The sequence below is a fragment of the Triticum aestivum genome, chromosome 5D, assembly GCF_018294505.1.
Source record: "Triticum aestivum cultivar Chinese Spring chromosome 5D, IWGSC CS RefSeq v2.1, whole genome shotgun sequence".
Lineage (NCBI taxonomy): Eukaryota > Viridiplantae > Streptophyta > Magnoliopsida > Poales > Poaceae > Triticum > Triticum aestivum.
The window spans coordinates 540,250,569-540,262,907 of NC_057808.1; the positions used below are offsets into that span (position 1 = coordinate 540,250,569).

Genomic DNA, 12,339 nt, shown 5'->3' on the forward strand with positions numbered 1-12,339 from the left:
CTCCAGATTGAGCACAACTTCGGTAAAGAAACGAGGCCCAAAGAAAAAGTTGCGCCCGGATGAAAGGTTCACGATCACAGCAATCGCGCGCGATGGCCAACCGATTGAACTCATCCGGACCAAGGAAGCATTTTCTGCTCAGTGTGGGGTTCTTGTTAGGGACAAGATCCCGATCAGCATCCACCAATGGTATAAGCCTAAGAAGGAAGACCCTGAGGTGTCTTATGTCAACGATATGCAGAAAGATGATCTTTGGACCGCGCTGAAGGCAAATTTCACCCTACCGCCAGACGAGGATCTGGAGAAGCCAGTTAAAGAGCCATTGATCAAGTCTCATGATCTTAAGAAGATGGCAGATCTATTCCGTAGGTGAAAGAATGAGCTGAAAACATCATTTGTCGACCAAGAAAAGACACCAGAATTCACTGGCCGATATGAGAAGATCAGAGATCACTGGGACGAATTTGTGGCCCACAAGACATCGGACAAGAGTGGGAAGATGTCAGCGAGAAACAAGATAAATGCTGCGAAGAAGGAGCATCACCATCGCACGGGGTCAGGTGGCTACCTCAAAGCCCGGCGGTTGTGGGCCGAGGCTGAGAATGACCTGCTTGATAAAGGGGTCGAACCAGAGACATTAAACTGGCCAGACCGTTGCCGGACTTTGTTCTTCCGGGTTGGCGGAACCTTGGACCCTTGCGCCATATTAGGATTTGTTTTATAGAAACTATTGATCTCTCATGCTTCACTTAGATTATTTTGAGAGTCTTAAATAGCATGGTAATTTGCTTAAACAATCCTAATATGCTTGGTATTCAAGATTTGTAAAACTTTCTTTTGAGTGCGATGAATACTATGAGAAGTTTGATGCTTGATAATTGTTTTGAGATATGGAGGTAGTAATATTAGAGTCATGCTAGTTGAGTAGTTGTGAATTTGAGAAATACTTGTGTTAAAGTTTGTGATTCCCGTAGCATGCACGTATGGTGAAGCATTATGTGATGAAGTTGGAGCATGATATATTTATTGATTGTCTTCCTTATGTGTGGAGGTCGGGATCGCGCGATGGTTAACTCCTACCAACCCTTCCCCTAGGAGCATGCGTGTAATATTTTGTTTTGATGACTTCTAAATTTTTGCAATAAGTATGTGAGTTCTTTATGACTAATGTTGAGTCCATGGATTATGCGCACTTTTCACCCTTCCACCATTGCTAGCCTTTCTAATACCGCGCACTTTTCGCCGGTATCATACACCCACCATATACCTTCCTCAAAACAGCCACCATACCTACCTATCATGGCATTTCCATAGCCATTCCGAGATATATTTCCATGCAACTTTCCACCGTTCCGTTTATTATGACACGCTCCATCATTGTCATATTGCTAGCATGATCATGTAGTTGACATAGTATTTGTGGCAAAGCCACCGTTCATAATTCTTTCATACATGTCACTCATGGTTCATTGCATATCCCGGTACACCGCCGGAGGCATACACATAGAGTCATATTTTGTTCTAAGTATCGAGTTGTAATTGTTGAGTTGTAAGAAAAATAGAAGTGTGATGATCATCATTATTAGAGCATTGTCCCATGTGAGGAAAGGATGATGGAGACTATGATTCCCCCATAAGTCGGGATGAGACTCCGGACTAAAACAAAAGAGGCCATAAAAAAAGAGAAAAGGCCCAAATAAAAAAATGAGAGAAAAAGAGAGAAGGGACAATGTTACTATCCTTTTACTACACTTGTGCTTCAAAGTAGCACCATGATCTTCATGATAGAGAGTCTCTCATTTTGTCACTTTCATATACTAGTGGGAATTTTTCATTATAGAACCTGGCTTGTATATTCCAATGATGGGCTTCCTCAAATTGCCCTAGGTCTTCGTGAGCAAGCAAGTTGGATGCACCCCACTTAGTTTCTTTTGTTGAGCTTTCATATACTTATAGCTCTAGTGCATCCGTTGCATGGCAATCCCTACTCACTCACATTGATATCTATTGATGGGCATCTCCTTAGCCCGTTGATACGCCTAGTTGATGTGAGACTATCTTCTCCCTTTTTGTCTTCTCCACAACCACCATTCTATTCCACATATAGTGCTATGTCCATGGCTCACGCTCATATATTGCGTGAAAGTTGAAAAGTTTGAAAATTCTAAAATATGAAACAATTGCTTGGCTGAAACCGGGGTTGTGCATGATTTAAATATTTAGTGTGATAAAGATAGAGAATAGCCAGACCATATGATTTTGTAGGGATAGCTTTCTTTGGCCATGTTATTTTGAGAAGACATGATTGCTATGTTAGTATGCTTGAAGTATTATTATTTTTATGTCAATATGAACTTTTGTCTTGAATCTTTCGGATCTGAATATTCATACCACAATTAAGAAGAATTACATTGAAATTATGCCAAGTAGCACTCCGCATCAAAAATTCTTTTTATATCATTACCTACTCGAGGACGAGCAGGAATTAAGCTTGGGGATGCCTGATACGTCTCCAACGTATCTATAATTTTTGATTGCTCCATGCTATATTATCTACTGTTTTGGACAATATTGGGCTTTATTTTCCACTTTTATATTACTTTTGGGACTAACCTATTAACGGGAGGCCCAGCCCAGAATTGCTGTTTTTTGCCTATTTCAGTGTTTCGAAGAAACAGAATATCAAACGGAGTCCAAATGGAATGAAACCTTCGAGAACGTAATTTTCTCACCGAATATGATCCAGGAGACTTGGACCCTATGTCAAGAAAGCCACGAGGTGGGCATGAGGTATGGGGGCGCGCCTACCCCCCTAGGGCGCGCCCCCACCCTCGTGGGCCCCACGAAGCTCTACCGATGTACTTCTTCCTCCTATATATACCTACATACCCCGAAACGATCAGATACGGAGCCAAAAACCTAATTCCACCCCCGCAACTTTCTGTATCCACGAGATCCCATCTTGGGGCCTGTTTCGGAGCTTCGCCGGATGGGGAATCCACCACGGAGGGCTTCTACATCATCACCATAGCCCCTCCGATGAAGTGTGAGTAGTTTACCTCAGACCTTCGGGTCCATAGTTAGTAGCTAGATGGCTTCTTCTCTCTTTTTGGATCTCAATACAATGTTCTCCCCCTCTCTCGTGGAGATCTATTCGATGTAATCTTCTTTTTGCGGTGTGTTTGTTGAGACCGATGAATTGTGGGTTTATGATCAAGATTATCTATGAACAATATTTGAATCTTCTCTGAATTCTTTTATGTATGATTGGTTATCTTTGCAAGTCTCTTCGAATTATCAGTTTGGTTTGGCCTACTAGATTGGCTTTTCTTGCAATGGGAGAAGTGCTTAGCTTTGGGTTCAATCTTACGGTGTCCTTTCCCAGTGACAGTAGGGGCAGCAAGGCACGTATTGTATTGTTGCCATCGAGGATAACAAGATGGGGTTTTTATCATACTGCATGAATTTATCCCTCTACATCATGTCATCTTGCTTAAGGCGTTACTCTGTTTTCATTAACTTAATACTCTAGATGCCATGCTGGATAGCGGTCGATGAGTGGAGTAATAGTAGTAGATGCAGGCAGGAGTCGGTCTACTTGTCTCGGACGTGATGCCTATATACATGATCATACCTAGATATTCTCATGACTATGCTCAATTCTGTCAATTGCTCAACGGTAATTTGTTCACCCACCATAAAATACTTATGCTCTTGAGAGAAGCCACTAGTGAAATCTATGGCCCCCGGGTCTATTCTCCATCATATTAATCTTCATCACTTTATTATTGCTTTGCTTTTTACTTTGCTTTTTATTTTACTTTGCATCTTTATACCAAAAATACCAAAAATATTGTCTATCATCTCTATCAGATCTCACTCTCGTAAGTGACCGTGAAGGGATTGACAACCCCTATTCGCGTTGGTAGCGAGGAGTTATTTGCTTTGTGTAGGTACGAGGGACTCGCGCGTGGCGTCCTACTGGATTGATACCATGGTTCTCAAAAACAGAGGGAAATACTTACGCTACTTTGCTGCATCATCCTCTCCTCTTCGGGGAAATCCAACGCAGTGCTCAAGAGGTAGCAAGAAGAATTTCTGGCGCCTTTGCCGGGGAGTCTACGCAAAAGTCAACATACCAAGTACCCATCACAATCCCTTATCTCCCGCATTACATTATTTGCCATTTGCCTCTGGTTTTCCTCTCCCCCACTTCACCCTTGCCGTTTTATTCGCCCTCTCTTTTCCGTTGGCCTTTTTCTCGCTTGCTTTTTGTTTGCTCGTGTGTTGGATTGCTTGCTTGTCACGATGGCTCAAGATAATACCAAATTGTGTGACTTTACCAATACCAGCAATAGTGATTTCCTTAGCACTCCGATTGCTCCTCTTACCAATACTGAATCTTGTGATATCAATACTGCTTTGTTGAATCTTGTTATGAAAGATCAATTCGTCGGCCTTCCTAGTGAAGATGCCGCTACTCATCTAAATAGCTTCGTGGATTTGTGTGATATGCAAAAGAAGAGGGATGTTGATAATGATATTGTTAAATTGAAGCTATTTCCTTTTTCGCTTAGAGATCGCGCTAAAGCTTGGTTTTCGTCTTTGCCTAAAAATAGTATTGATTCATGGAATAAGTGCAAAGATGCTTTTATCTCTAAGTATTTTCCTCCCGCTAAGATCATCTCTCTTAGAAACGATATTATGAATTTTAAGCAACTTGATCATGAACATGTTGCACAAGCTTGGGAGAGGATGAAATTAATGATACGTAATTGCCCTACTCATGGTTTGAATTTGTGGATGATTATACAAATTTTTCATGCTGGATTGAATTTTGCTTCTAGAAATCTTTTAGATTCGGCCGCGGGAGGAACTTTTATGGAAATCACTTTAGGAGATGCTACTAAACTCCTAGATAATATTATGGTTAATTATTCTCAATGGCACACTGAAAGATCTACTAATAAAAAAGTGCATGCGATAGAAGAAATCAATGTTTTGAGTGGAAAGATGGATGAACTTATGAAATTATTTGCTACTAAGAGTGTTTCTTCTGATCCTAATGATATGCCTTTGTCTACTTTGATTGAAAATAATAATGAATCTATGGATGTGAATTTTTTTGGTAGGAATAATTTTGGTAACAACGCGTATAGAGGGAATTTTAATCCTAGGCCTTATCCTAGTAATCCTTCTAATAATTATGGAAATTCCTACAACAACTCTTATGGAAATTTTAATAAGATGCCCTCTGAATTTGAGACTAGTGTTAAAGAGTTTATGAATTCGCAAAAGAATTTCAATGCTTTGCTTGAAGAAAAATTGCTTAAAGTTGATGAATTGGCTAGGAACGTTGATAGAATTTCTCTTGATGTTGATTCTTTAAAGCTTAGATCTATTCCTCCTAAGCATGATATCAATGAGTCTCTCAAAGCCATGAGAATTTCCATTGATGAGTGCAAGGAAAGAACCGCTAGGATGCGTGCTACGAAAGATGCCTTTATTAAAGCGTGTTCTTCCAATTTCCATGAAAATAAAGATGAAGATCTAAAAGTTATTGATGTGTCCCCTATTAAATCTTTGTTTTGCAATATGAATCTTGATAATGATGAGACTGAATATGATCCACCTTTACCTAGAAGGCGTTTCAAAAATTTGGAATTTTTAGATCTTGATGCTAAAATTGATAGAAGTGGGATTGAAGAAAGCAAAACCCTAGATGTTGCTAAACCCACTATTTTGGATTTCAAGGAATTTAATTATGAAAGCTGCTCTTTAATTGATTGTATTACTTTGTTGCAATCCGTGCTAAATTCTCCTCATGCTTATAGTCAAAATAAAGCGTTTACTAAACATATCGTTGATGCCTTGATGCAATCTTATGAAGAAAAACTTGAGTTGGAAGTTTCTATCCCTAGAAAACTTTATGATGAGTGGGAACCAACTATTAAAATTAAGATTAAGGATCATGAATTTTATGCTTTATGTGATTTGGGTGCTAGTGTTTCCACTATTCCCAAAACTTTGTGCGATTTGCTAGATTTCCGCGATTTTGATGATTGCTCTCTAAACTTGCACCTTGCGGATTCCACTATTAAAAAACCTATGGCAAGAATTAATGATGTTCTTATATGTAGCCAGTAGCGTCGGATAGACGATATACGAAAACTTGTTGTTCGACCAATCTCTCGGAGAAGGAGAGGTCGATATCACTTCTCTCTGTATGCATATGTTCAAGACGATCTTCTGTTTCCTTTATTTGCTTATACTAGCTACCGTGTCGAGTCCTCTCTATACGTATAGTACGTAGTGTCGACCAAGAACGGAGATAAGAGAGGATACTTCTCTCTATTAATTAGCTAGCTAACACAATATATGAAACACCTAAATTAACCCCCCAAAACCCCCTAACCCCCCCCCCCCTAAAAAAACAAAAAACCCCAGCCACTGAAATGCTGACGCGTGGACGCTTATTGGTCCCGGTTGGTGCTACCAACCGGGACCAAAGTCCCTCCTGCCTGGGCTCGCCGCAGCGGCCACGTGGAGGCCCATCTGTCCCGGTTCGTGTAAGAACCGGGACTAAAGGCCTAAGGCTTTAGTAACGACCCTTTAGTCCCGGTTGAAAAACCGGGACAAATGGGCCTTACGAACCGGGACAATAGGCCCTTTTTCTACTAGTGGCGCACTGCCGACCCAAATCTAAAAGAGGGCGGATGCCGGGCGGTGGCCGACCCAAACGGACAAAAAGCGGACAAAAGCGCCGTCCGTTTGGGTCGGCCCATTGGAGTTGCTCTAAGAATGGTAGGCAATACTTGCATATGCTGCAATACGAAATTCCCAGTGTGAGCTTGGTTTTCCTTGGTCTCCATGGCCAAGGAAATGGGATTGACCATTCACGTGATTATGAGATCCTCTATGCTATTCGAAGTATAGCCGTGGACTAAACTGCTAGAAGCACAAACAATAGAAGAGTGTCTAGAGATCACTATGAGAAAGAAGAAAATCAAGACTAAATAGCCATGTTAATAAGATCTTGTCAGTAGACTCACCAATCAAAAAACACATTTATTTGTATACTGACATGAGAACAAAAACCATTGGATGCATGTAGCTGCAAATTTTCACGGATTTGCTTCATATGGTATATCAAGAAACATTGGACACAATTTCTTACCTCAGCCTGAATTAAGTACTGTCCATCTAGGAAGCAAGCAAATAATACATGCATGCACAGAAAGCAGGTCAAATCATCTGAAAAACCATGCATCCAAGGTACTCACATAATTATAGCACCATGCGTCAGTATACTAATACTAAGAATACTAGGCCTGTAAGGGTTCCATTTTTCTGGTTTTTCCGGAATTTTTTTACCGCCCCTGAGAAAATGACGCGTGTGACGGGGGCTTTCCTTGCCGTTCCTATTTCTTAGCTACCTAGCGTCTTGCACGCTTTTTTTTACCATGTCTTTCTTTCTATGCATGAAGGGTCACGTCAGTTTCCTTTCATGTGTTCTGATCGTACGTGTACATCGCTGCTTTGATTCTGGTTCCTTCGTTTGCCACATTACCATTTTTACACCGGTTTCAGTTTTTTTACTATGGAGGATGGGTCCGGTTTAGACACGTATCTTCTTTCTAGAAAACTCCAGTCCAATCTCATGTCCCCTCCACAGCTGTTGTAGATCTATAAATTATCTCTTCTTCATCCCGACACAACACAATCGCCGCCTCCTCGTCCCACCACCAAGCTCCAAAATTCTCCCCCGTCGCCCCCACCACGATCAAAGGTCATGACGGGAGAGGAAGGGAAGGCGGCGTACATCCGCGCGGGAGGCTAAACTCAGGCCGTGGCTACACATCATCGACGTCGCCGTCATCTTGGGCCAATGCCCTCTCGACCACGAGCTCGCGGCCTCAAGCCCGTTCAGGTGCCGGAGTCCCGGTGTCCCCGTTGTTGTTCAAGCGTGCCACATGCTCGACGCCGCGAGCCACACCGCGCCTCGACCTTCCGCCCGCCCAGATGGTATAGATGAGCACGGCATCACCACTCCTGGTTCCTCTTCCTTCTACTTGCCTTATATTTCGATTTGCCTACTCATTAGAATATCATGCATGTGAATCGCATCAGACTGTATAGCTAGGACACTAGACTGAAATAATTCTGGCACTATGCTATTATGGCGTATTGTTTCGGAAAACTATCATGGCATAATCTTTTTAAGTGACATGTATTTACCATTAGGATCAATTAACAACAAATTGAATGACATGGCTTTACATTCTTGAGCTGCAAGGCAGATTTTGTCTGAAATCTATTTGGTACAAAGTATGGGGAAAACAACTTTTGTCAAGCATATCCTGGAGAATAAACTATCCACAGCTTCTGTACATGCAACATGTATTTTCTTTCGTTTGCCAATTTGTTTCAGTACCATCATCTGTGAGAATTGATCTTCTGCAATTGCAGGTGTCGATATTGTACCAGAGCCAATGACCGTCAGATTTGTGATTATCACGGTATGCTTAAGCTAACATTCTTGGACGATGTTACATGAATTTGTTTCAGTACCATCATGTGTGGGTATTGATCTTCTGCCTTTGCAGATGCCCATAATAGGAATTTTATATGTACACATTATATCTTCCTCTGTCATTTGATTTTGCTCAGTTAAGCTGTGTTGTAATTTTGAGTGAGTTCTGGGTTCATGCTAATATTTGCACTCCTTATTTTCTGCTCAAAGGTAGAATCTAAATACGTAGTATGTATTCTTAATTTAAGAGTACGGGCAACGCTGATCTGTTTCAGTGATTACTGAATTTAGAAACACCTTTGTATGTCCCTCTTGTTGATATAACAAGGGCTGGTATGTTTCAATGTATTCCAGTAATTTACATAGTGCTCCTGTACTATTGATTTAAGACACTGAAGATAATTTCAGGCTTATGCATTGTTACTAACTAACATAAGATTAATTGTTGGCATTTATCGCTATATTTTCTTTTCGCGTTGTGGACTGAAGAAAAAATGATGTATTTTCTATAGCCAAGTGTGTACTTGCTTCACGACTAAAACTGTTGATGTAGCTTACCAAGACAGAGGAAGATAGAGCATGGCGGTCATCTTTGCGAGGCTCATGATGCAGTAGTTCTATACGAAGCAAACGAAGTCCCATGTCGAACCGCGGGCTGGGCTGACATGGTGTGAGACTTGCAGTTAGTAGAAAAGGTGAATTAGAAAGATGGAGATTTAGCAGTCGGGTGAGTAGGTACCTGCACGTATGGTCGATTTGTTTAGCTAGCATGTCGATGACCACCTTGGTGAAGCCCGAGAGGAGAGAATCAATCGACGAGACCAGCCTGCAGGATATGAATCGCGTGGACGGTGAACCTCATCGGGACTTGCTGTGCCTAGCTAGCTCTTGCCACCATCAATGCCCAATGGCGAGCATGCCAGAGCTTTAGCCACCTCCACACCCTTCCCCGCCGCTTCCTCTTCTCCTCTGCGTCTCTCACAGCCTCGCTTCCTCCTACTCTTTCGAGCTCCTCACCTCCTCCGCCGGCTTCTCCCTCTCCAGACCGCCCTCGCTTCGAGTGGAATCGATTCCTCATCGATGCGTGCTGCGCGGGCGAGGAGCCGGCGGAGGAGGTGGCTCGCCGACGCGTGTTGCGCGGGCGAGGAGCACTCGATTTCTACTGCCAGTGGAGAGGAGACGGATGAGCCACGCTGGGGCGGCTCGAGCCGGCGGCGAGAGCAACAAACGCGCTAGGGAGATGGGGGAATGGTGGAGGTGGGGAATGAGGAGGGAGATTCAAGAAAGCTAGAGAAAAAGATAGGGGAAAGGTCTGGAGACGGTGCGCCGGCGGAAGCTTCGGCCGGTTCAGTCCACGCGTGCACGTGCAACCCACTCGCGAGCAACCACGTGGTGCGTTATCCCGTGGATCTCGCCTCTTCCCCGTCTCGCAGCTCCGCGGATCACGCCCCATCCTTGTCTCCTGCGTCCATCGTTGCAGCACGCAGTGCCGACGCCCGCATCTCCTGCCTCCATCACTGCAACGCTTGAGGAGCTCGCCATCGGCCATGGAAGATCGAATCCCCGTGCAGCCATGGATGTAGATCTCACCCCGCCATGCTTACAGCCCCGTTCACCATTGGATGCAGCAAGGCCGTTGACCAATCCCATTCCCGGCGGTTGCAACTCCCACATGCCTCGTGCTTCTGCCTCGCTGACGACGAGCCGGGCGGCGATGGGCAACACCAAAGGCTTCTGCAGAAACCGTCGCACCCCCTCATGTTGCAACCGTTTACAAAAAAGCTTCATCCCCCTTGATGGAAAGCTTCAACCGGATGTTGAGAAAGCTACAAGCTGTCACCGTCATCGCCGGAAAGCTACAACCCTTGACATGAAATGCTACAACCTTCAATGAAAAATGTTTCAACTGAAACGACACAAAAAGCCTTGACCAAGCGCTGCTAAAAAGAAAATAGCTACAACCATTGATAGAAAAGCTTCAACTGTAGTTGGACAAAGCTCCAACCATTGAGAGAGAAAGCTACAACTAGACACTATGCAAATCAGAAAAGTTGCAACCGCTAACAGAAGTGCTTCAATTATATGTGTGAAAAGCTTCAACCAGCGACCGGCGAGGGGGAAAGCGACAAGCGGTGCCGGGTGTGGGCATGTTGGATATGCTACATTGTTTTTGTGTTGGAACCGGCATTTTATTTTTTGCTACGACCGTGTGGCATTTTCAATGTCGGTTGTAGCTTTTTCGTTTGTCATGGCTTACGGCTTCAAAGTTGAAGCTTTTTTCATTGCCGGATGAAGCTTTTTTCGTCACCAGATGAAGCTTTTTGGTCACTGGTTGTAACTTTTCTTTGGTCGTTCATAGTTTTTCATCATATGAGTTGAAACTTTTTCCATAGCTGGTTGAAGCTTTTTTGTCACCAATTGTAGCTTTTTTCGTCGTAGGTTGCAGCACTGGGCATCTCCCTGGGCGCTCGATTTTTTTGTTTTGCAAGTGGGGGATGAGCGCCAGTGAGCACACCGGTGAGCACGCCGGTGAGCTCCGGTCGTCACCATCGGAGCTACAACGGTTGCCACGGAAGCTACACCCGCATGGGTGGGCTGTTGCATGGGCGAAGCCGGTGACGAGGATGGCCGCCGAGGGCTGGGACCGGCGACCAGGGTGGCCGGCGAAGACGGGCGGCGATCAGAGACGGGGAGGGCAGGCGAGGGGGTGGCGACGAGGGGAAACACGTGCGGGCGGCGAGACGGGGTTCCTTTTCCCGTTCGTGCTCGCGAGAGGAAGAAGACGACCTGATTGGAAAAGATCCAACGGATCTGGACGGACCGATCTGACGGCTAGGGTTGGACCGGCTGAAGTGTTCGGCCGGTGCGCCGGCACCTAGCATCGCTCAAAAGAGAGTGGATCTCAGACTTCTCAGTCCACGGCACCGCTGTGGTCCCAAGTGCAGGTGCACACGCGTGAGCAGAGATGGGTCTGAGAAACGTACACTTTATCATTGCATTTTCCTGTTATTCAAGGATCGGTAATAGAAGCTGCTGCAAACTCAAAATTGCTTCATACAGCTCCTTCTGTTTTATCTTGTTGTTATCTATAGGATGATGATAATTTGCTTATTATCATGCTTTGCTTCCAAATTACTTTACCTGTCATCCCACTTACTTCATCCAGTAATCTGTAGCTGGATTATTGTGGACCTGGGTTAGAGGAAGCAAAAAATTATAATTCTTTTATGTTTTCTTACAACTGCACTGATGAAATGTATGAGTTGTTAGCTCGAATGAAGCTGAGGGTAAAAAAATTTGTGGGGAAAAAAAATCAATGTATACATTTAGTAGTAGGAGAGATTAAGTTTTTCTTTTCAAAGTTCAGTTTGTCCACATTTTTGTATGGTTTAAAATTCATTATACTGAATGGCTTATTCTTCCAAGCTCCAGCAAAAATAGGACAGATTGTTCAACATTCTTAAGCCAGACTATGCTCTATAGAAATCTCTACCACTGTTCTATTCTTTTTCATGGGACTTTTCAGACATAAAAACTTTGTGTTAACAATGCATGGTGATGGCCACCCTCTACAGTGATAATAAATTGTGTCCATGTTTTGGTCACTATATTTCGTAACAGTTTTTAAGTTCATGGTTCCATCGTCTAATCTTGTGGTAAGACGGTCTTGGATGATCCACCTGCATGGTGTGTTGTCCCTAATATCTGACTATTTTTACATGTAAAAGTTTATGCAAAATACAACCACAGCAAAGCGCGGCGTGCCGCCGCGCACTACCCGCTAGTAATGACCTACAAAGCATACA

General features: G+C 43.5%; 1 protein-coding gene across 1 annotated transcript; it reads left to right on the plus strand.

Moving 5' to 3' along the window:
• Nucleotides 1–7,724: 7,724 nt before the first annotated feature.
• LOC123126080 (uncharacterized) lies at nucleotides 7,725–12,308 on the plus strand. Its single transcript, XM_044546485.1, has 3 exons — nucleotides 7,725–8,025; nucleotides 8,470–8,519; nucleotides 10,973–12,308. Exons 1-3 carry the CDS (start codon nucleotides 7,889–7,891, stop codon nucleotides 11,410–11,412), a joined length of 627 nt encoding a protein of 208 aa, XP_044402420.1. The 5' UTR covers nucleotides 7,725–7,888; the 3' UTR covers nucleotides 11,413–12,308.
• The last annotated feature ends 31 nt before the right edge of the window (nucleotides 12,309–12,339 follow it).